The 25,396-nt window shown below is 39.7% G+C and overlaps 1 protein-coding gene across 6 annotated transcripts in view; it reads right to left on the bottom strand.

Moving 5' to 3' along the window:
- ADAMTSL3 (ADAMTS like 3) overlaps positions 1 to 25,396 on the bottom strand; it is a 182,582-nt gene that overhangs the window by 9,861 nt on the left and 147,325 nt on the right. For all 6 annotated transcript variants that reach the window (XR_007628162.1, XM_050309908.1, XM_050309911.1 and 3 more), the window contains 8 exons: positions 23,168 to 23,297; positions 21,921 to 22,113; positions 21,131 to 21,310; positions 20,190 to 20,343; positions 14,837 to 15,917; positions 12,641 to 12,768; positions 12,148 to 12,276; positions 915 to 1,097 (listed from right to left, as the gene is read on the bottom strand). Coding sequence is in view for 5 of the 6 variants with exons in the window: in XM_050309908.1 (XP_050165865.1) it covers positions 915 to 1,097; positions 12,148 to 12,276; positions 12,641 to 12,768; positions 14,837 to 15,917; positions 20,190 to 20,343; positions 21,131 to 21,310; positions 21,921 to 22,113; positions 23,168 to 23,297 (2,178 nt within the window). In the remaining variant the exon portion in view is untranslated. The remainder of the gene's footprint in view (positions 1 to 914; positions 1,098 to 12,147; positions 12,277 to 12,640; positions 12,769 to 14,836; positions 15,918 to 20,189; positions 20,344 to 21,130; positions 21,311 to 21,920; positions 22,114 to 23,167; positions 23,298 to 25,396) is intronic.

Genomic DNA, 25,396 nt, shown 5'->3' with positions numbered 1-25,396 from the left:
CAGACTCTTGTGAGCAATCTTCCAGTCACGTCATTGTAATAATATTCCTCTCTGGAACATCCAGATTTTTCATGCACTCTAGGAAAACTGAAACCAGGAAGGCAGCTTTAGCCTACACTCATCCTCACACAGAGACTCATATTATGCCTCTGGAACATCTTCCTTGGCCAACAGACCCCAACAGCTACAGCCTGCCCTCCATGTGTGCCCAAGAAAGAGAGCTTTGTAGCAGGATTGGCCTTGGGGAGCTGCGCTGTTCTTTGTACAGCAAAATAGTGAGAAAGCTCATCTCTAGAGCCAAATGATCCATTTACTGCAGTGATTTGCAAGGCAAGACTGTATTATACAGTATTACATTATTAATCTACTTACAAAAGGGTATTATACATGGGAGTTTCTCTTTACATTTTCTATTCTGAGAGTCAGCAGTTCACATTCAGAAATTTTTTTCCACGTCCCTACATTTTACTGGCTCTCTATAATTAAAAACCCCAATGCAACAAACAAAACAAAACCCAAATCCCAAAACCAGTCTTTGCTTTCATTTCCCTGCATTTCCCTGCAGATTTTCTTAATGTTCAAGCCTGCCCTGTTTCCCTACATAAAAGCACTGGGAACAATGTAACATGACAGTGGATTTAGTTTCTAATGTGTCAGCTGGTTTAAGGGGTGATATTTGTTGCCTGGACACAAGAAGATGGAATAACCTTGAAGTGACGAGTCAAACTGTCTGTTCATAGATCCACATTACAGGAAACACAAAATAAAGAACAGATCACAGGGAGTCAGATGCAATCAAAAATTCCAAATTCCTAATAAAGTGCTAAGTATCCCCCCAACTATTTTACTGTTTAATTTTGATTATAAAGTGTCTCCCTGCTGTTATCAGTAAGGAATTGTCATTTAGCACTTACCAGTTATTTGGAGAACAGATGCAGCTTCGGCTTTTCCGAGGGCATTAGTTGCTCTGCAGGTGTATGTTCCTGCATCTTCATAGGAAACATTCCTCAGAAATAAAGAGCCATTCAAAACCAAGAAAGAATTGATTTGTAGAACGTCTTTCTTCTTCAACCATGTTACGTTTGGTTGGGGAACACCTTTAAAATGCAAGTAATTAAAGCATTTATTGTGAGAGATAACCGTAGGGTTTATATTGCTAACTGATATCATAACATCCAAGAATCCCAGGTTTCCATTGTCATTTCACAGAGGGGGAAAAACCAAAGTAAAAACATTGCAGCAAAACAAGCACTTCTTACACTCACAAGAAAATTTCTCAGTTTTGAGCCTTCCTAGTAATTCAGCACCTCACTAAGATTAAAGGTTAAAGTTAAGTACTGTAAAGTCAAGCTCACGGACAGCTTTAAAAACTGCTACCAGTTCTACAAAAGCAATGTGCTCACGTGTCTTGCTGCTGAACAAGATGTGAGACCATTAAACCCAGTCAGGACTAGCTGATGTAAAGGTCTGCACAGACCCTTTACATTCAACTTTTCTCTCAAAATACATGAGGGAAGGAAGAAATATTCAATTTCTGATCACAAAGAAAGAAAAAATAAATGGGAGAATATATTTCTCTTGGGAAAAAAAAAAAAAAAGGATGTATTTATCAATTAGATTAGAAAATATATGTGGCAAATTTATGCCAAAAAACTCCTGAAGACTTCTCCAAGCTGCAGATGTGATCTTTACAACTACTAACAACAGTGTGAAGGGAAAAGAACAGAAAGAGGGGTTCAGTTGTTAAGCAGTCTCAGTTACTGTGGCACAGAAAACCAAAGGTCTATCATCATTTCTGCTGTAACTCTTGAGTTGTGAGAACCTCGGCATTTGCAGATAACTTGTCATTTTAAATTTTAATCAACAAAGTACTCTGGACATTTATTTTTAATGAGATGATTTTTCCACTGGCACAGTACCAGTGGGAGGACTTCTACTGTTTTACACTCCTCAAACATTTGCCTTTAAAAAGATATTTTGCTAGTTGGCAAATCAGACACCTCATTGCTTGTGCTCTGGTTGAGCTGCTGCAGCAGAAATGCTCTTTCCAAGTTCCAAAATGCTCGGGAAGTCACTGGGTAGGTTGATGTACGTGGCACAGTGAGCAGCTGCAGAGGCACACAAAGGTGCAGGGAAGAGACAAGTCAGAGCAGATAAACTGTCTTTCACTTGAACTCTTTTCCTTGCTAAATACATCGGCCAGTGCTCACTAAAGACTACCAACACAGGTTCTGCCACAGAAGCCAACCCAAATTTTGGATATTTGGAAGTTCCAGCCATGTTCGATGCTAATTCAGACTCCTCTCTTCACAGATCATTGTGCAGTATTACTTTACAGATGATGTCTTCATGATGTGGAATGGCCTTTAGGAACAACTTTAGCATTTCAATCACTGGCTTAGCACTTCCAACGCACACCTCGAGTTTTTCCTTTGCTGTAATAGGAACCAGACACACTTTTTGGAACCTGCTATTTCACTGAAGGAAAAGGCTCCCCCCGCCATTTTGTCTAGAAAGGCAGCGGAGAGAAACACTCTTCTGCACAATCACAGGTTTTATTCTAGGCAATTTAGCAGCTGTTTGGTGCTTTTAAATTCATGTAGGTTTGTATTTTACCGAAGGAAGCTGCATAAAACAAAATACAGATCTGCAGAGTGCACAGTGGTCCAAAACCCAGGCTGTTTTTCAAGTTTCCAGAAGAAGTTTTATGCCACTTTGAAAAATCCTTTTGGAATTAGGACGAGGTCTTGTTTTTAAGGGTCTTTTTTCCATTTTACCCCAGCTTTCTGGCTAAAGTGTATCATTCTCAGACATATTTTTCCTTTACAGTGTAATTTCCATGGCCATTCAGGAGTATATATTTACTATGCAGATGGGCTGAGGAAGTGGTGTGAGGATGCTAAGCTGTTTAAATCTAAGGCCTAGAGGTTTGCAGCCAGACTAACATCACTGGCACCAAAATCCAGCAGAGCAATCAGAGCCAAAAAGAAGCCAGAAGCAGCACAGTTGAGATGGGACTAAAGTAAGAACTTTTAAAAGTCAAATTCTACAAAACACAAAAACGTTTGGAATGGTTCAAATTTAAACTTTTAACCTGAGCCTCTATCAAACATCAGCCCAGTATCACTCTGGGATATTGTCCTCCTTCTGCTCACACAAGAGCATTTAGAAATGGAGTTCATTCCAGAGATTTAACTAAAGTAAAATATTTTTCTTCCAAACACGGTTTGTATCCTAGAGTTTATCCCAGAAAAACAGCCATGTCTCTATTCTTCTAGCCGTGTCCCATTCAGACATAGCTACAGCCTTTTAAAACCTGGGGGCTGGAGTTCAGTTTGCAGAAATCTGCAGAACAGCTTTGCCACTCATTTTAAGTTCCAAGCTGCATATCTGTCACACACCTTACACTCAAGTTATAGCAAATGATTCCCCTTTGTTTCTCCAAAGAGCTGTATGTGTTTCTCTTTGGGGGAAACAAGCGAGCAATACCACACACACGAGTAAATCAGACGGTTACTCAAGTGAGTAATGTGAGCACACAAACGTGAACTCGAGGTCTGAGGAGCAGAAGTGCAGACAGAGCCCTGCACAGCAGCCCAGCAGCCAGTCCATCTGTCACGCACAGTGAATCCACCCCAGTGATCTTTGGGGGGCTGGTGCTTACAGGTAAAGAGCCTGTGTGTGGGGAAGCCATAGAAAATGACCAGTTAAACACATCACAGAAAAAAACAACACTAGTGCATTGTACACAGTTATCACATGCTGTCATTTTGAAGTGGAGCTGATGTTACCTGGATACCTTCAGGGTACATCCATAAAGGTGAGCTGTTTGAGCTGAAAACAGTAGTGGGGATAATCACAACATTGCTCCATGGTATTTTAGCAAAAACTATCAGGAAGATTTTTATCCAGGAGCTAATAATTGTTATGTGAACTGTGTGCTGAGTCCCTCTGAGCTGGCCTCTTCACAATGATTTTGAAGACCCTAGAAGATTTTGCATTTCATGGTTCTATTTCTTTCCCCAAAACTTCTTATTATGTGGATAAGAACAACAGTGTGTCACTATCTGAAAGTGAGACTGAGAGATATTGGATTATCTTAGCTTAAAAACAACTGGTATTTGCAATCAAGCTCCTTCCATGACCTTTTCATGGGCTTTTGTTAAGTTGTCATTAAAATGAGTATTAAAGCAAATCCTCAGCTTGAGCTGAGCCCTGAGCTAAGGAAAAACAGGAAGATTCCTTTCAGAGAAGAGTTTGGGGACTGGTTACAGGCTGGAATAGAGCATGAAGAGATGAGAGGAGGGCAGGACTCTGCACACCCTGCAGTCAGGACACAACTCTATGTTAGAAATCAGGGGAACCCAAAACTGCAGGGCACAAATGAGATAGGAAGTTTTCAGAGTTCTGTATCCAGAGAGGACACCAGTCAGAAAAAAGGCTGATGGTACAGTGCTATCACATCTTCTAAGTGACACCCTAGAAATGGATTAAAGAGAGAAAGTTGGAGAAGAAGAAGAGAGACCCCTGTAGCCCAACTCCTTTGCACTCCTTGGCAAAGCAGCACATGCATTTCAAGGTCTTCTGGACAACTTCAGTTTATCTGTATGTTCATATGGCCAGTGAAAAATCCTTTTGTGCTGTAACTCTCATGACAAACAGAGTTCTTGTTTATATTCTCATTTCTAGAATTCCTATCAGGAGAAACTCTTACTGTTCAAGGACACTTACAAAAACTATTTTTGGGTTTGCATTTACCTTTCTGCTTAACAGTGCTTTGCATTAAACTCCATCTCATAACCCACCACAGAGCACAACCCCAGCATGCAGACACCATTAGCACATTTCAGCTGGAAAAAACTTCCATTGTGCAGAGTTTCAGTGCTTTTCCTTTAGAAATTAGACTCCATATTTACTGCTCCCGAGATAAGATTTTTCCTTCCCTACTGGAATGCAGCACTGCACACTGAGCTAAGTCTCATCTATCAGCTCTTGTGAGAACCCAGGCAAAGTACACAATTCCCACATTCCTCTTGTGACAAGACTCTTACAGTAGCACTGTGAAAAACACCCCTTTTCCTACACAGAAACTGCAGGACAGAGTTCAAGAATACCATCAAAACACTAAAAAAGCTCTTTTTTCTCTAGGCAAGTAGTTAAGGCCTAAAATCTCTTCTTTACCCTTTAGTACTCATGTAAATAAAACCTTAAGAGTTTTAAGTACTGTTTTCTTATCCAAGTAGAAACTAAACTAAGCAAAAATAAGCCAAACCCAAGTTTTGTTTTCTTTTATTTTCTTAAAGGACCTGAAATTATATTTAACCTTTGGGACATATTTTTGGACTTCACAGAGGAGTTTGTCTGGTGTACAAGGTTGAATTTTACTGCAGATGCTTAACTCTCCTTTACACACAGGTTGGTTTACACAGGGACTTTAAATGAACAAAAGTAACTTTCACCCTGTCTTTGAGAGCCTTTTCCATCACAGAATTGTATCAAGAAGACTTTCAAGCTGAAGAATTCCTGGTTTGATGCCCAGATAGAATGGAAAGACGAAGAAGTAGGAGATAGCCTGTAGCCACCTTTGTTTCCTTCCTACTCCATCTCCACAGACACAGCTGAGGATGATCCCAAAGGTACCAACTCCCCAAAATGCCAAAGGTTCAGAGTCCCTGAATGCAATATAAATCCCAGTGATTCAAACCTATCACTGGATTCAGATAATAGCAGACTCAAACAATCATATTCTACAGCTCCAAGTCAGGAAAGCACTTGGGTATGAGACTAAATCCGTTCCTATCATGGAATGCAATTAAACACATACTTAAAATTAAAGATGGCTGTAACTGTCCTTCATGAACAAAGGCGCATTCCTGAACTCAGGCCCTCTTAGTCTTAGAAAAACCTTAAAAATGCAAATTTTACTGTTGCAACGGATCTAAATCCTCTTAAAAATTTCTACTATAGACCTAAGTGGCTATAAAACTTTAAAATTAGTTTAATCTCTTTTTCTGACCTCAAACACAGGTTATTTTCCACTAGCACTGGAGCAGATCTACGATACTCAATGTTCCATGAAAAAAGCCATGAGTGGCCCTGGGACAGCAAATGTTATGGAAAAAAACTCCAGCTCCGGATAGGACTGCAAAACACGTGTTTAAAAGAAGAAAAAATAAAAGGAATCCGCACTATAGGGTGCTCTTAAAATATTCAGTGTTCAAAAACAAATTTCCTCCAACCTTGAAAGCCCTGTGAAATATTACACACCATAAAAATCTTGGCCTACTAACTAGTTGCTCTAAAACATTGGATATGTCTTCAGAAATTTTTCCTCCAGCTATGTAGAATCTCATAAAGTATTCTGTATTTCCCATTCAAGAGCAAGGCAGAACTGTGCTGGCACAAAGCACATTTGCTGTACTTCACTAAAAGTTTACCCAATTTCAGAGGCTAAATTTGCATGTCAACTTTCAGAGGAAACACTTCTGGGTCAGCAATACACACAATGAACGTCATCTGACTATTATTTATCCTACACTCACTAACACCTCCAGTGCACTTACAAAGCAATTACTTTGATTGATACGTTTTCATATTTTCTCTCACAAATTGCCTTCATACTCACCTGAATTATGCTTGGGCAATCAACTTCTAGTGAACCCTAAAAAGCCTAAATCCTGCTGCTACTGAAATTACCTGTATGAATCTTGCCCACTTCAACGGGAATAACAGCCTTGGATGGAGCACCAGCCTGAGACATTTTGGCACTTGGTGTGATCCCCCAACCTGCCCTCTGACACTGCCCCTTCTCTCACAATCTTTCAAAGCTATTACCTCTCCTGCTTCCTACCAGCCCCTCTTCCTAGGTGGTAGCAGCATCTGGCAGGATTTAGATATTCTTACTGACATCTGGTGACCCCCTTAGAGGGGTTCCCAAACAAGATCCCTTCTCGTCCCGCTCTTGCTACAGCTCTGTCGGGTTCTGTTTAGTTCTCTGGCTGTCATCTCAAAGAGAACTTGATCTTTTTTCCAGCTGCACAAGTTTAAGGCTAATATTTTTCAAAATCAGGCACTTAAAGCAAGGAAACTATATTTAGGCAATTAATGATTCCTAGACTGAATTCTGTAGCCGACCCCCAACAGACTTGGTTGGTGTTCATTAGAGCAGTTCCACAATTCAGCACTGTTAGCAGAGACTTTTGTCCAACTATGGTAATTATATTTTCACTTTACTGAATAACTGTGCTATACCACCAAGGACTCAGACATTTATCATCATAAAGTACATACACACGCAGGGAAAATATACACACTTGGAAAATATAATTTCATCAGAAATTAAAGAACTATGCAGGAATTGCTATCCTTAGACCTGAAGTCCAATTAAAAGCACTTATTGTCCATTGCTGGGCACCTGGGGATGTGTAGGCAGAGTACAAAAGTCATGGCACTTACTGAATGACCCTTCCTCAATACACCTTCCTTGTTCCAGGACCAGAAGTAGCCCTTAGACCATCATGCCTATTTCCTCAAGTAGTGTTCTCCTCTCCACCTCATCCAGCACTACTGTATAGTTTTTGGGATGAGATTAACAAGTTGCAAGCAGAATTTACCAGAGCTTTTAGCAATGGCCAATATATATTTTCTATTCTTTCATCCATTCCTCTGTCATTAGCTTTGATTTGCCTTTATGGCCAGCACCCAGCAAGTGTGCTGGTGTTCCCATGGAACTACCCACCATAACTCCACTCATCTTTCTCTGAGTGACGTTCTTCAAGGTACAGCCAAGTCTGTAAGCCCCTCTTTAGAACTACTTGCTCTGTGTGTACATTTATTCTGCAAATATCAATTCTGAACATCCTTTGCCCTCATTTAGCTATTAAACACAACTCGTGTGATCCTGCTGAAACTCTGTGCAGCCTGTATAAATCTTCAATTCTTCAAAGCTGCAGTCAACTAACTGCTCACATTCTTTTTGAGAACTTCTATAAAAATGCTGAGCATTACAAATACTGGAACAGTCTCTGGGGCTCCCTACCCTCTCTACACTTGTTCCTCTCAGTCACTCCATCAGGTGCCAACCAGCGAGCTCACATCTTCCTTTACACGATTAGATTATGTTAAACTTTGCCTAGGGAACTTCTTCACAGGTTTTTTGCAAATTGAAGTAGGAAGTATTTGAAATTTTACTTTCACACAATCCATCTTACCCCTCCCTGAATTAGGAATTTAAAGGAATATCCTCAAAATAACAAAGCTGTGAGAGAAAAAAAAGCAACACTGTAAACTGTTTCAATTTATGTTCCCTCCTCCCTCCCTGAACTCTGTAGGCTACATCTACATCAGAAAGTAGGGAAGGCCCTTAGGAATGTGCTTTGAAAGAGACATAGTAGGTACTGGGGTCCCAAAACAATCTCTATGAGTGTTGGGATGAGGATTGCTTTGGACCACTTGGTGAATCCTGCCTGGACTCCTGGACACACTATCCATTAATACTGGGAAAATAATAGGCACAATCCCCAGGTACACTCTTCAGTTTAGGTATATCAAAAGGGATTGAGTTTTCAAGTTCCCAGGCTGTTAAAAAACACATAGCAAAGCACAATTAAGCTTTTGAAGAACATTTTTCAGTCCTTCCCACTTATGTCGGATCCAAACAAAAACTCTAACGTAGATGCACTTACTGTAAAAATCGTAAGAGCAAAAGATTTTCCTTATATTATAAATATTGTCATTCCTTCCTCATAAAATAAATCTCTACTCACTCCTTAAAGTTTTTGGAATCTATTATTAATATCTTTTAGAACACACAAAAAACCTAAAAGAAATGAAGAGCCAGAATCCTATATATTAAACTGCTATATTTCTTCACTGGTGTCTTCTGAGGGGTTAAGCGTGGAAGACAAAGAACAGCATCAAAGTTACATTTGGAATAGTGTGGGTAAATGAAGGAACAGATGGAAAATCAAAATCTTGATTTCTCTGGATCTGTTTCAAGTTCCAATACCGACACCAAGTAGTTGGTCCACCTTTGTGAAACTTCTGTGCAAAAAGATACAGCAGGTTTTGTGTATTTCTCACAATTTTTTATCAGTATGTTATTATTAGAGAGCCAAAATGTATTCATAGGAATGCAGAATTTGGATCAAGATGGAGTTTCTACTTTTCAATGCCTCTGTGCCAAGATATTTCAGAGCTGCAATGTAAATTATAAACAACCTCAGCTCAGTGTGTGTCACTTCCACTCTCTCACCAGCAAGTGGCAGACAATGCACATTTTATATGTATTTCCACTTTTCCCCCTATTTTACTTCAACTTAGAACTTTCAAAGGTTTTACAATAAATGGAGTCTGACAGTTTTAATTTATTTTCGCAACAATCACAAGGCAATCTTTTCTGCAAATACAATAAATGTTATCCAAGAGTAATTTGGAGCAATCAGTATTGATATTTATACCATGTGTGTTGATTGAAAAGCTCTTGGCTGTAAGAATGGAATATGAATCTATCCAGACTGCCATGAATATCTCCTAGTGTATGCTCGTGTGGGAGCTATAAAAGTGAGTTTATTATAATTAGTGGAAAAATAGTTTAGTTATAAATTGAAAAGAGAAAAGAAAGCGATACCATCAGCTTCAGTGGTTCAGCTAACTTTTCTTAGTCTGCTCTTTGATGCTCTTCTGTTTATTAGGATACACTGCTCTTCAGCATTTCAAAGGCTTTTTTCAATCTCAATGTGATTTTTGGAGTGTGCAAGAAAAGCTTTCAAAAGGACAAAAGAATCAAATCAGTAACAATGAAAAAGAGAAAACCCCTTTACTCAACCGGCCAACGCTGCACAGAATATTAATCTTTACATTTTCAATATGTAGATTTATTCCCAGAGGAAACTATGGATTGAACAACTCTAAAAAGTACTTTAGGTTATTTATCCTACAGAAGAAAAAGAACACAAAAAAACCTTCAGAAGCCACTGCAGCCAAGAAATTCAAAAGTAATTTAAGAATTCTGCTGCTGGCATGGCACTAATACTCTTCACACACACAAACACCTTATTCATTAGGTGGTTCATCTTGTGGAGAACTATTTTGTGGGCTAGTGAGAGGCCAAAAGATCAAATGTATCTGCATGACACCAGTGAGAAACCTGCATGAGTAATGTCTGTGTAGAAGGAGAGGCATGGAAAACACAAAGACTTAATTAATAATGTTTCACTCGGGACAGGAAGAGAAGTTGTCATCCACAGAGAAAACACATCCTTGTCTCTGAGCAATCAGGAGGTGGGGCAGTGAGAAAGGTGCTCATGATCTAGTCAGGGTCTCCCTGACACTAAAAGAAAGGCTCTTACAATTACTTTTACAGGTGACCCTAAGAGATCCTCAGCTGACAAACAGTCACATTTGATCACATTTGTCCAACGGCACTTTCGCTCCAGATATTACTTGCAAGGATTTGCAGTGGGCTATTCCTCCAAGAATGCAAGAGATCGTTCCTGTAAATCAACATGTATGACAATGACAAAAGGCTCTTGCACACTCACACTGCCTGTTTGTAGGAACTTTTGGAGGGCATAGAAATACTAGTATTTTTTTCTTATTCAAACTTTTGTTTGTCTGATGATTCACATGATATTTTATCAGCATTCACAACAAAGTTCTCATCTGCCTACACTGCAAATGGACATATTTTAGGGTCCCGTTCTATCAGACAAACATATTAGCATAAGGTGCTATTAAGTTCAATCTTCTGAAGTCAGTGATTTATTACTTTTTATTAAAGAAAAGGAGAACAGGAAAAATCTTAAGCCATTGCAAAAGTTTTTCTGCTTCTAGACTCAGTGACAGTTTAAGACATGCAAGTTCTATTTTACTCACAAACAGCAATACTTACTTCCTTGGCAATGACAGGAAATAAAGCAATTAGATAAATCATTTTTTAAGTCAACACTGGTGTCTCAGCATAACTAAAGTTTGGCTCACGAATATACACAATTCTGAAGCATTTGGAAATCTACAGTCCCATGTGAAAATATTAATTTATATTTAAATTGCTAACTGCTTACCCATCCTAACCATATTAATATTAACAGTGTGACATGAAGTCTCTGCTGAATTTGAGATGTAGGTCAGTTATACAGGGAGTTGCCAAACTATAGTTGGAAAATATTACTTCATCAAAGAATTAGCCTTGGTACAACGGTGAATAGCAGAGCCACATGTCCTAATATATGTCAGCCTGGCGCCACCATTGTGTGCAGAGCTATTTGCATACATATATTTCTATCACTACCCTGGTTCAGTATCAACACCCCTCTGATCTGCACCTCCCAGCAGCACAAATGTGAGCAGCACTCTGGCTGCTCTGAGGTCGCTCTTTGCACTCAGTTGCAATGTTTGTGATTACCAGCACTTTCACACATCATCTTCACAAAAGGCTGAGCTCAGCTTATTGAATATTTGACAGAATATTGCTGCAGTGAGTTAAATCTTACCCTTTAAACTTAAAAGACAGCAATGATAAGATTAAAAGGAAAATACCTTTCCAACATAAAGGACTGGAAAATGAAATGAGGCAGTGAACTGCTTAATACATGTAACTTCTGATTAACATTAATGCTCCTCCACAGATGCTGAGCTAGAAAAATATCTGTATGCTCTCACAGCTCGGCACTGTTCTTTGTTTTCGTGCTGCAGCTGCAGACTGATGGCTCTAAAAGGTAAGTTTACTTCACTGTCAGGTTTTAAGTTCTATTAAGCTATGGCTGGAGATTTCATTTTCAGTTTTAACAATAGTCTAGACATATGTGCATCTCAAACAGGGATAAGGAAAGTTCTCTGATGAGCAAGTCAGCTGGCCACGCTTGCTATTGCAGCAAGACAGTCCTGCACTCTTATGGGCTTTCAGCTCCATAGTGGAGCCCTAGACCAGTTCATGAAAAGGAAAGCACTTTTAAAGGAAACTCTGAGCATATGTGTGTAAATTGAAGTGACAGGCAGAAAAGAAATAGGTCTGGTGTGGGTGACATGCCTAATAAAAAAAGACTAATGATCAATGATTTTCTGCCTTCAGTGGTAATTTATTTCAAGATATAAGGTAAACTTCCGATTCCAACATTACAAGGAATGTCAGTGCAGTTCTTTGCTTACCTTTCACTGGACACTCAATCATAATATTTGCTCCAATTCTTGCCACGATTGTATCTCCAACAACTGCTGAGAAACTGCTGGCTTCCAGATTTGTCACATTTAACGCAGAGGACAAGATGACAGGAATCTCTTTGAAATTAAAGGGATAATAAGTTTTAAAAGCTTTATTTGGCTTTTAAATATAGGTCCTGTATTTGAATTCATTATGTTTGGATCAGAATTCACTTTGCAAAGCAGCAGCCAGAAAATACAGTTGGGATAGATATGGATAGACTGAACTCACACCTGTTATGGTTTTAGAGCTTTTAGAGCAACAAGACCATCTTATTGCTGCCTATTAAATTAGGCAGAGTTTCATGGATTGCCAGTAAAATAAACTATTTCACATGGCAGTGGGGATGGGTGCTTATATATTTATATTTATACACACACACACACATATATGCATGTATATATATATAAAAGCCCAATTCTGCAGATGCCACAGTCTTACCTGCACGCAGCAGCACTGATGTTTCTATGTCAAACCCAAAGTCATTAACAACCAGGCATCCATATGTGCCGAGTTCCTTTTGAGCAGGATTCCGAATCTGCACTTTTCCAATGGTGTCCAGGATCACCCTGCAGAATCATCAAGGAAACAGAGGGGTTACTACCCTGGGTCCAACCCTGCTGAATCTTCTTGCAAGAGTTACAGATACAGCAACAAAAGTCCTTTTTCGGGGGTGACTGTTCTAGAGCAGGACACACAGTAACAGATCTGCCTCCTCTTTGGTGATAGATGGGAGATGCTCAGGGATACACACACGGAACATTCTTCAAATCTCCTTCTTCTACAAAGCTGTGTCCTAGTTGCAGCCCTTGGAAGGACAGAGGGTTTGCTACTACAAACCAGGATCCCTTGGGAACAACAGCATGAATAAATCAGAATACCACAATTAAAAGTATTAGGCTTGGCAAGAAATCGATCTCTCCACAGCAAGCTTGGTTTTCAGCAGGACTGGGACATTCAAAGGTGTACGGTCTGACTCCAAATTACTGTGGGGTTGGGATTGTTTGGGCTTTTTTTAATACCCTTATTGAAGTTAAAATATTCCACCAAAATCTCACAGGTGTCTTGAATACCTGGCCTGCCTTCTGAGGGGTAAAATATTAGAGAGAGCATCACAAGTTGGGGAAGAGGCTGAAAATAAAAATATTTCTCCCCTGTTACCTTTCTCAGTGCTGAAGTTCATGACTTGCCATTTACTTTTGAACCCAAAAACCCTGCAGATCTGGTATTTTCCCACACTGAAAACACTTACAAAATAGATTCACAAAAAATAAAATTAAAAATACCTGCATCTCAAAAAAACCAACCCCCTCTTGGGAATGGCTCAAGAACATTACTCTTTACCAACCCGACAGATAAACAGCCATTTACCTCCTCGCACTCTTTTTTCAGATGCAATGCTATTGATGTCACTGGCTTTTGAGTCCACACATATATATGTGGATTTTTCTACAAGAAATCTTACTGACAAAAAAATACAAAATAAACCTACTTTGGTAATATATGCCTTAAGTGAAAGAATATCAGTCTGAGCTAAAATTAGGAAGCAAACACACTTCTGAATAAACAAAACACCATCATGTCCAAAAAAATCAAAGGATCACTTGCAACAAATTAATGGAAAATTATGCGTATTTCATAAAATAAATATAACTGGTGGGAGCTACATGGTTCCAAAAACATTTTCACTTTTTAAAATGGCTTGGTTTTGGTGTCTTTGCTTTAATTGATAGCTCTGCAGAAGTATATTTTTCTTGGCAGTGCATTTAATCAGTTAAGTATGTTGAGAAATATCCAAAAGTGCCTTTATCATTTCAGAATCGGTTTTTTCATTACTCAAGAGCCAGCTGTAATTCCAAGAGGCTCACACACGAAGTTAATGTTAATATTATCAGGTGAAATTCTAATTTATCAGCAATGAAGTAGAAGTATTTGCTCAGTCTTGAGCAAATACCTGACTATTACACACTCTTGATGTACTTGTTCCTCAGGTACAGCTCTCAAACGTGATGCTAATACAGGTTCTTTATTGCTTTGTATTTCAATGACCTCAACAGAAACATTTTAAACTATTGGAAAAAAAAATCCATACAACCTCATTTTTTCTTTTTCAGTTGAAGTTATGCAGCTCAGTTATACCTAAACATTTACTCTGTTGAAGGATAGTGAGGATACCAATGATATTCTTCTGTCTTAAAATGGTTAAGAGCTAAGACTTATTTTCAGCTATACCATGGCAGATGTTTTTAATGTGTTCCCACTGTATTTGGTATCTGAACGAATCCAATAGGCTTTATAATTTGAGGATAAATCTGCCTCTTTTCTGACACAGATGAAATGCTTAAGGCAGATCACAAAGTACAGTCAGGACATCCAAAACACTTCACCCCGTAAAAAAAGTCTATCCTCCCATATAATATCATGGAAAGGACAAACACTTGGATGTTAGTAAAGCCAAACAACAGACACTTGAAAGAACAAAAATAAATTACTTTACTAAAAAGATGGAAGGCCCAGTGGTCATGCTTACCTCATTTTTACAACAGTATGTTCTAATATTGCACAGCAGGGGGGATTTTCACAGTCAAAAGTGACATAACAAGTCAGTCAAAAGTAAAAGAGAAGCTATTTACTTACTTCTCAGAGGCTTTTAATGTCTCGCCATCTTTTGTCCAAGTATATTTCACTTCACTAATACCAGCTGTTTCGCACAGTAGATTGACAGCCCGAGTGTTTTTGGTCAGAAAAACTGTATTTCCAATTCGTACGGTTACTGTTTTGTTGAGGGAAACTCGAGGAATTTCCTTTTGCCTCATAATAACTGGAACCTTCTGGTCAAACATTAACTTATCAACTGTTTTTGTGCCGAAACGCTCGGATTCGTTTGGCGATTTGCCTGTGAGTTTTGAGGCAAGTTTCTCATCCTGGGCCCCCTTCCATTTTTCGGTAGTTGGTTGTGGAGGCCTAGATAACTCAGCAATCAACTGGTAAATGACCTGGGATGCCAAGTCATCACTGACTTCTCCCGTTTCAATGAGCTGACTCATGTTCCTCATCAGCTCCTCAAACTGCACGGTGTCCATGCTGTAGGCGCCTTGCAGAACCGCCGCCTCCAGGCGCTTGTTCTTGAACTCACGGGAGCTGAAATCCTCTGCCGAATTACTCCCAAAGCCTTCGAGGTTTCGAAGGAATGGCTGATCATTTACTTGCCTGTCACCCAGATAGAGCTCGTTCTTCTTACTCCACATTTGCCACATTTTGCTCATTTTATGCCATTTGGCCCCAAAGCTGTTGGCCTCGTTGTGATCTGCGTTACTGGTCTCGCTGGCGTGTTTTCTAAGGGCTGGTGGTTCTATCAGTCTGTTGTCAGTACCAATGAGTTTGAGCACAAAAGTTTCATGCACAGTGCCTGCAATGCACCTGTACACACCAATATCAGCAGCTTCCAGACAGTGTATTTTCAGCGAGCCTGACTTAGTGATGCCAAGTCTTTTGGAGTTCTGTAAGACTTGTCCATCTTTCTCCCAACGGATAAGTGATTTCTGGAACCTGCGCACAGGGCACTTAATTACAACGGATGTTTTTGGAAGTAAGTAGGCTCGGCTCCCTATGGTAAAATTAATGCGCTTCTCTTGTCTTGTTTGAATATAGACTCGATGAATACTGACAATCTGAGGTCCATGGGCAGAAAACTTTCCTGGAAGCTTAGGTTTAATCTCTGCAAGAAAACAAAGTGTTGAAAAGCATCTAATCATTGGCAGTCATGCTTAGAAAATCTGCTTTTCACAGAATACTTCACAGAGCTTTTCCTGACTTTGTTCAGGTCAGACTGCAACATGCAGAGTTTTTATCTGAGTCTCAAAAATGCAAAAATATGAACAATATGAAACCATAACATTCCCCTGCTCCAGCCAAGAATTCTATTGCTTCTCTCCCAAACCTCTTAACAATAAAAGGATACAGGCAACATATACCTATATGAAGGATGTAGATGGTACACTCATATGTAAATGTATATATACGTGTATTATATATTATTCCATATATATGATCCTATCATGGTTATATGACCTATATATTCCCTGTTGCTGCCTCAGAAAGGCTAGGCATGATGGGAATGAAAAAAACTGAATCAAAAAAAATGTGAACGCATTATCAGTTTCCCCACATTTGAGCACTGTTGAATGCAGAATGACCTAAACGAAACAAAACCTATTCAGAAAGCAAGGTTCCCCTCGACTGTGATTTCAATTGTTGGCTGGCCCTGCTGGTTGTCTGAGTCAAGCCAAACTGATAGCGATGCAGGAGGCGACAGAAACAGTCAATGAAGACACAGTACATGCAGAAGGCAAAGCCATCCTGTAATCATTGGCTGAGGGTAATTTATTTGGGTTGAAAGATGAGTTGCTCACAGTGTTGTGCCAAGAAAGTAGGGAGGGAAGCGAGGAAATAGAGAAATAAGGCAAAAGTTTGAGAGGCTGAATACAGCCATCAGATGGACTGACAAAAGCAGGCAGTAACATCACAAAGCTTCATGTGGGCTGGTTACGGAGACACTGGGTATCACAAAGCTCCTCCTGCACTGTGCTGCAGGCACCTGGATGCTGGAAGATTTCTAGGGAGCTGCCTGGATGAATACCATCAAAAAGTAGGCTTTCCCAGCAGTGCCTGAGTAGGCACACTGGAGACTACAATGTTTTGGATACCACTGTGCTGACTCACTGCTGGCAACCACTGTGCCCTGCTTTGATCAGCAGAACTAATCTGACTGAGAGCACTGGGCAGGTAGGGAACAAAGCACTGCAGGACAAGGTGTGGAGAAAGGGCATGAACTTCTGAGTTCTTGTGTGCAAGTGACACTGGCCAGATGGGAAGAGTCAGGAAACACTGATGTTGGTGCTAGAAAACAACCCAATTGTGTTTGGTGACCCAGCCTTTTGGTATGTGACAGAGAGAAAACTCAGAGCCTGCAGAATGAGCTGATGAGCCAGGAAATGGACACACAGATCCAAACACATCTCAGCGTGTCTGAATATGAAATCAGCACTACTATTCCACTTGGTGGGTACTCAAATATAAAGACGACTACATTGATGGCACACAAATGATATTTGAAAAGCTGCACACCTCTTATATATACGTGTGCTTCATATACATTGTGAAGAAATAGGTGAAAAGCTAAATGCTTCAAGCATTCAATAAGTGTGTACACTGTAGGAACTACACCCTAGAGTGCGTTCTCATGCTTATAAAACAAAATGGTTATTTTCAATGTTTTGGGTAATGAGTTCAGACCTGTGGGGATATCATGGTTTCAAAATTACATAGCTTTTAAATTGGGATTTGTTATCCAGATACATGGTTCCCTCAACCATTTCACGTGGTACAACAAGTAAATTGTTTCAGGCACTCAGTATACAAAAATTATTAAAGTAGCGTCCTGTTTTTAATAAGTTATTGGACCCCAAATATTTATTTTCAGGGAAGCATTCCAGTATTAAATCTTCCATTTCCAAAATCCAACTTGCAGACACAGTAAGTGTAACTTTAAACACACAAATTAAAATACTTCAGGCTGCGGTCTGTTTACACTAGTTATTCCAACATGGAATTAAACCCAGTGCATACTTGTAAATATGTTAACAAGTCTCATCCATTTCATTTTTTAAAAAAAGACAGACCACTAACTCTCATTAGCAGTTCAACACTAAAGGGTGTGTGTAGTTTTACTGGTGACTGGTGAGCAAGGCTCGGTGTGAAACAAAGTTCAGAGTTGTGGATGGCAGGCCATACAAACTCATAAGGTCATATGAATGTATGAGGCTACACAAGTGTGCATTCTCTGGATCCTTAGTGTTATCCAATCTTGCAGCTGCTGAGGTAACAGAGGGTGAGAGTAAAGGTAAATCTTACTTGTTGGAGCCATTGGACCTCATTATCACCTGATACAAATCCATCTGCATCTGTGACCTCTAATAGTCCTGAACAGCTTCAGCTGGTTTCAGGTCCTGGTGACCTCAGGGCTAGACTGCTGTTATTTCCTATTTCTCAGAGCCCAGAGTCAGGAATGTTTCTACTTAATAAGCACTGTTAAGTCAGAAAACAGCTACGATTACTGGTCTCAGGGTAAAAGCTTAAGTCTAAAATGACTCAGCACTGTCATGAAACAGTAAAAAAGAAGGCACTCATTAGAGCCATGGAAGCATCATCTCAAGGAGGCACAGTCAAAAACTCCTCTCAAAGGTAAGAACCCCCAACAGACACCCCCACACACCCCACTGCTCCTCACCCAGTCCACATCACTCCATGTAGAGCTCCCTGAGCTCACTGCCTGCCCATCCTAAGGCCATCCTGTGTTCCTGCCTTCTATCCACTCCCACCTCAAGGCAGCCTGGACCCACGGCTGCAGGAGGAGGAGATGCCTCCTGTATGTCCCTGTGAATTCAAAGCCTGCTGCTGCTCCTGCCCTGGCTCCTTCTGCAAGACCCAAACTGGAGCTATGGGTAGGGATGTGCCTCACACCTTCCCCTGCCCTCCTGGCAGGAGAACTGCCAGGCAAATCTGAGCTGTGAGGGCTCCCTTGCTCCAAAGGGTTGTGGACGTGGAAGGAGAGGACAGTGATTCTCTTTGTGACTTTGATCTGCACCCATCCAGTCTGACGGCTTCCCTCTGCAGTCCACTGTCCTGCTCTCTTGGCACTGTGCTGGAAGCTGACATTGTAACTTTTATATCAATCTGAGCTAAGCAATTTTCAAATCAGCTACATTGCCATTCAACTATCCACAATTAATTAAATTCAGATAGATATGCAGCTCAAAATATTTTATTAAACCTTATGCCAAGGACATTCCTGAAAGTCCACAGGGCTTTATTTTAAGTGGAGTTTTGAACCTCAGGATTTTGGCATGTTAAATCTGAAATGCAGGCCAGGAAAAGAAGTTTCATATTATGTATGAATCAGTAATTATTCTACTTCTTATTTTGTTTTGCAAATAATTTTTAAAGCAAAGCTTCAAAATATATAAAGTAGTACTTCTTGACAGCATTATGAGTTGGGTCAAAACATATCTATCTGATCTGTGATCAAAATCAGGACATTGATGGAGGCTTTTGGTTTTCCCCAAACTCAAAAATAAAAGCTCTGCTTTCTTCCTTTCTTCTAAGCACCCTGCTCCCCAAACCTGCAAACCAATGCTCTCCTTTATAAAGGAAGGGGAGCACAGGTTCAGACAAAAGGATCCTGCATTTAGAACTGTTTATTGTAAATTAGAGTGTGTGACTGAACATACTCTGTATCAGTGAGGTATTTCCACTGGTATTATACACATGCAATTAGTGCAGCTACCGTCAGTATCATAACCCAATTGTGCCCAAACTGTACAATTTCTATTAACACTCTTTCTGAAAAGGTTCTTATATAGCCAGCAACTAAATATTGGATTTTTTGAGAAGTTTCTCTACTGTCCTTACTTCCTGTGAAGCTCATGAGACTGGGATTCCAGTTTCTACAAGGAAAGATAGAAATTATACTGAAAATTACCACTGGCACAGAGTTTCAGGTTTTGAATTCCACCATGCTAAGCGAAATGTCCAGTGTAATACACATGTACAGTGAAAAGACAAGGCAGAACTGGATTCTTATCTTTTCTAATGTCTTTTATAATTTATAGTCAATTTATGATTTTTTTGTTTTTAGTTGGAATAGTGTAAAGGATAAAGGAAAAATCAGATCAAATATGGGTAAATATGAGGGTGAAAGCTATGTACTTAAAATGTATTAAAAAACTGCTTCTTGAGATCATAACCTTGGTTTCTAACTGGCAGGGAAAAAAAATCATGTTATTACTGGTCTAGTAAATATGACAGTTTGTGCCAGGTTAGTAATGTTGTGTAAGTGTAGGCAGATGAGTGAATTTACGTGTATACAGATTTCTCTTTATAAACAGATCATTCCAAATCAGCAAGAAACCAGATAAAGTAACATACTTACTATTGCAGGCATTCATCTGACAAGACCTTACAAGCAGTGAAGGAGACAGACCACTACACATTGATCCATTTAATGTGACATATTGGCCCTTTGCTGTTAGGTTTTGGCAGGCAAGTTTCCTTCTCTGGATTCCAACACCGCAGCTTACTGAGCACTGTGAAAGGAAGGATGCAGACAAGCTAAGCTTGGTGTCCCACACCACACATGCTAATTTTAAAGTAGTTTGTTTTGTTGTGGGTTTTTTTAATTTTTAGTTCTGAGAGGGAGTGCACACGCTCTGCTTCATATGAATCCTTGTGTTATCCAGTTATTAAACTACTTCCACTTTTCCAGACAATAAGAATAAAAAAAGTTTTTCCAGCAAGCAATTCAGGAATTAAAATAAGAGACCAGTATTTGCTTATGTCCAATCATGGGCAGAAGAGAGCAATGAGAGCTAGTAGGAGAGAAACAATGCAGCAGGTTCTAAAACAGGCTTTGTCAAGTCTCTCAGCCCTCTCTCCAATCTCATATTGCCTTGACCTGTAACTGCAGCTTCTAAATTCACTTTTCTAAATATTTTTGAATGAGGAGTTGTAGCAAGCTTGCATTAAACGTGAAAGGAGGAGGAAACATGCCAGAATAATGTGAAGATTTGCTTTTTGGAAGTTGCACCATAAAATAATTGATAGGTAAACGCGTCTGGTAGAATGAATGCAGTGCATTACGGTCTGTCCTTCAGCAACTGAACCACCACTCAGGTTAGGGGGCTGTGATCAGTCTGATTTGAAGGCATGGATGAACAGCAACTGCATGTACAGTTTAGTGCAGACACATGCCTTGTGAAACCTTCAGCTGCCCTGTCAATTTATTTCTCCAAACAGCTTATTCACCCAAGCAGAAATCTTTAGGGCTCATGTTGCAGTTGAGGGTTTTGTTCACCATTGCTGAGGTTTGCTCACCTTGGACCATTCTCCAAAGACCAGCTGAGGAGGACAATCAATTTTTGCACATGGTTTACTAGTCGGCAATTTAGGTTCCTGGCAGGTGTCATCAGAGTGTTTCAGGAAACTTCCATCTGTCAGCAGCTGCTTACAGTACACTTTGCGGGTCTGAATCCCTCCCCCACAAGTCCGTGAACACTGAGGAGAAGAAAACATAGCATGAACACCTGCATGGACATCTGTGCTCACCATCACATTGCTATGGTATTCAAACATTGCAAGTTTTGCCCTCCCCCATCTGAAAAATGACATCTACTTTCAACTAAAAATCAAGCAGCACAGAAAATTCTTCTGTTAAAATATTTAATATGTTAGAGATGATGAGAACTTGAGTTCAGAAGTCAAATCTACTACCTAGATGCAAGCAAGTAATACAAATCTTCAAGAAAAACAGGCATCTTACACACAGATATGCCTATGTTCCTCACTAGTTAATACATCGGTTGGGATCTTAGGAAACGGCACTGGAGACACAAAAAGAAAAAAAAAAAAAAAGAGAAAAGAGAAAAAATTCAAAAGGAGAGATGATGTCTGGAGTAACTGATATCCTTCTGAAATCTTAAAAAGACATCCTGTGACTACCCACTGACACAACAGACAAAAGCAGGACTTTTGACCCTGGGTTAGTTTGTTCTAAGGGCATAAGCTGAAACAGATAGAGAAGGTGGGGAACTACCTCCTGTACTAGAGCGTTTCAAGTCCCTGTCCAGAGCATCCCATTCAAACTTCTTCTGTAACCCAGTCATACCTGTTGCCACTCCTCAACGTGCCAAACAGGAGGACAATCAATCTGGTTACAAGCTTGTAACGAATGAGGCTTTTGGTCTTTGCACTCTTCAGCAGCAACAGCAGATCCTCCGGGCCGCTGGCAGGACACGTCTCGTGTCTGTATCCCGACCCCGCAGGTCGCCGAGCAGCGTCTCCAGGGGCCGCTTTGCCACCTGTTCCAAAAACACAGCCAAAGGATCACCTTTGAGCAACACACCTCAGACTGGGCAAGGAGCAACCCTACCCAAACAGGGCCTAGCAAAAAACACAACTGCAGGCATTGATCGATGGCTAAAACACCCCTCTGTCTGGTTGTAACACAGAATCATACACTGGATTAAAACTTGCAGGTGAAAAGCAAATGCAGAAGTTATTAACAAATAAAAGAGAAATTTTCAGACAAATTCAACTCCAGCATTTCCTTTCTGAGTGCTCCTCTTAAAAAGCAGCCTGTTGGCAACCTGCTGACGTTTACATTTATAAATATAAATATGTAAATAGATCTTTCTTACATTTGAAAAACTTCCTTTAAATGTGTATATGTTTTCTATAAAACATCCTGTTCCTGTTAACTTCTTGCCTACATTTAGCAATAGCAGGTTTCTGCAAACACATAGAAACAATATGCAAAGGATCAGGGATGTCAGAGATCAAAACTGGGTAAATAAGGCAGTGCATGTCAAAATTTCACATATGGCCCTTTCAAGTGACCAAATGAGCTGAGGTTTTCTCGGATTTGGACTGGATTTGTTCTTCCCCCAGAATCTCCAAATAAACATAAGAAGCCGTAAGAACTGTGTGGGACTACCAAAGAAGCTTTAAATGAAGGTACCTTTAAAAATCCTGATTTCATTTTTTTTTCCCATTTAGTAAGGATAGAAAGTACATATTCTCTGTTTTTTTCATGAAGTATCCTCAAAATTTTCTTTCTACCACTAGAAGAGTTAAGGCTCTTTTTCCAACTCTTGCAAATATTCAACACGGAAGAGATTTATTTCAGAAAACGTCCCCTATTTTATTAGTGGGATGTGAAGAGTGGAAAAGGAGTGAACAAGACCAAAAAAACAACCCAATCCCAAACTCTTGTTAAAAAACAGAAGTAGTGAAATTTCATCCCAAAGCATGACCGCGGTTCTGCAATCTGAACCTCTTCTGAGAAAGCCAATGTTTATGTAAGTCATATTAACCCCTTCTTTGCCACCACATGGTTTCATTATTACTGTGTACCTCGGAGGGCAAAGCTTCGTGTTGCAAGTACGAGTCATTGGTGGTGGCCTCTTGGAACTGTCACACAGGGTTTCGTTGACACCTTGTTTTGTCTCCACGTGCAGACACATTGCAATGGCTTCCTGTGTTCCTGAATTCAAAAGGAAAACACTCATGAAACACTGAAGGTGGAAGAGATTTCTGTAAAGCTTACTCTTGAATAGTACTCAGTAAAAGAGCTCAGGACACTGAATTAGATAGAAGGCTTAAAAGTAACATTTCAAAAAGGAACACAGAGAGAAGGTTTACATATTTGGTGCTCAAAAGATATTTGTGAATTATATCTTGAACTTCTGTGATATTTAAAAGGCTTGATTTGACATTCTACCTCCCTGAAAACCAACATAAAATAGGTTTGTCTGTCAAGACACTACCAGAGGCTACATCTGCTGGTTCTGTAATGGTCCTAAGCCAACTACTACTTTCATTGCCAAAATCAAGGTAAAAGTGATTCCTTCTCACTTAACTTGCCTTTAAGCTAAGGGTCTGCAAAAATTGTTATTAAAAACTGCAGAAAACCTGCAAAACTCTAGTCAGGAGAAAGGCTGTATGTTTAGTCAGCCATTCTCACAGTGGCCAAGAGATGCAACAGTTTTGCTGAAGGCAGCAAATCTGACCCAGCCTAGAGCTCTCCTCCCTCGTGACCATTCTTGGCACCTTCTGATCTGCAGCTACCTGGATCTTATTACTGAAGCATGAAAGATCACTAATACTCAAATTTCTATGAGTCAAAATGAAATGTAATATAAGTTTCCCTTAGAACAAGTCAGCTTAGTGAATACACATTTTGTGAACTACTTCTATTTTAAACCTATGTAATTATCCAATTTTATATATCGTATTTTTTTAGTATGAAAACCTTGCTCAATTTCAAAGCTCACTCCCATGCACATGAAATACAAGAGGGTTGTGATGTGCCTGGGGGATTCTGTGTATCTGGGATGTTCTGTATAAGCAATGCTAATGATCATAACCTTATAGAACAAAAAAAGCACCGAAATCATGAAATACACCTATTTTGTTGTTTCCAGGTAAAAAGAGTTACAGTTTCAGAGAATTTAAATCCATTTCATTCTTATTTTTCACTTATCTCCAGTGATTTTGTAAGGAACTTATTTTCAGCAGCAGGTTATATTTCTTTTCTTATGACCAGTTCCTAAAGTTTCAAAGAGAGCTGCATTTTTAACTGGAAACCTTCACTAACCATCTCATAGTATCACCTATGGTATTACCTCAAAACATCACCACAAAAGCTCCTACAACTATCCCTGATTCTGTCTCAAAAGTGCACAATGAGCAGTTTCTTGTCACCACTGACCATCAGCCATTCTGATCCCAGCAGGCTCCATGAAATACCCTACACTCAGAGTTCTGCCTCCATGCCAATTGCCTGTATTTCTTTCCTGTACACGAGCACTGTCATTCTTTTCATAAACCAAAGCTGTTCCTTCTGTCTATAAATAATTCTGATTTAGCCCAGTGTCTCAGCCAGCCCAGGCCACAATCCCTCGCTGCAACACTTGAGCCAGCCCAGCTACTTCAGACACTTCACAAGGGTAAACCAGCAGCGATTTTCAGAATAACAGAGATTCCAATTTCTTTCAGGCTCTCTGGTACACCTCGAGATCCCCTCTGGGACTCATTTTCAGTTCAGAAAGACCTTGTTATATAAATGTTTTGACTACATCTACAAACTGATGAATTTTTATAGAACAAAAGACCTGACCTTAAATATGATTGACAACCTATTCAGTTCTCTTGTATCAAAGTATTGATAATTACATTTAAATAGAACCCACACACTGTGGAAAAGCTATTTTACTAGTGAGGTTGAGAATAAATATTTAACAACAATTACCATGACTATAATGCAGACATGAAAACGCCCAAAGATGACAAACCAATAAATATATTTTTTTTCTATTGCAGACTGACAGAGGAATCAGATGTTTTCTGTCGATCCCCATGTGTTTGTTTAAACAGGAGCAGCTTCCCTTTCCCCTTACATAGGAAATGCAAATTCAACTGCCTACAGGAGGAAAGTAAGGATTTAGAAACTGTGTTCCAGCAGAAACAGAATGGCATTACCTGATGAGCAATCAAGACCATGTCAAGCATCCACATAATCTCTATTGTAGGTCAAAATCTACCCTATGTGAGCAACCCTCAGCTTTGCTGACCTCACTGTGA

This window comes from Myiozetetes cayanensis, unplaced genomic scaffold (assembly GCF_022539395.1).
Source record: "Myiozetetes cayanensis isolate MyiCay16 unplaced genomic scaffold, myiCay2020 scf14, whole genome shotgun sequence".
In the NCBI taxonomy this organism is placed as follows: Eukaryota; Metazoa; Chordata; class Aves; order Passeriformes; family Tyrannidae; genus Myiozetetes; species Myiozetetes cayanensis.
This window is presented reverse-complemented; position numbering and strand designations above follow the sequence as displayed.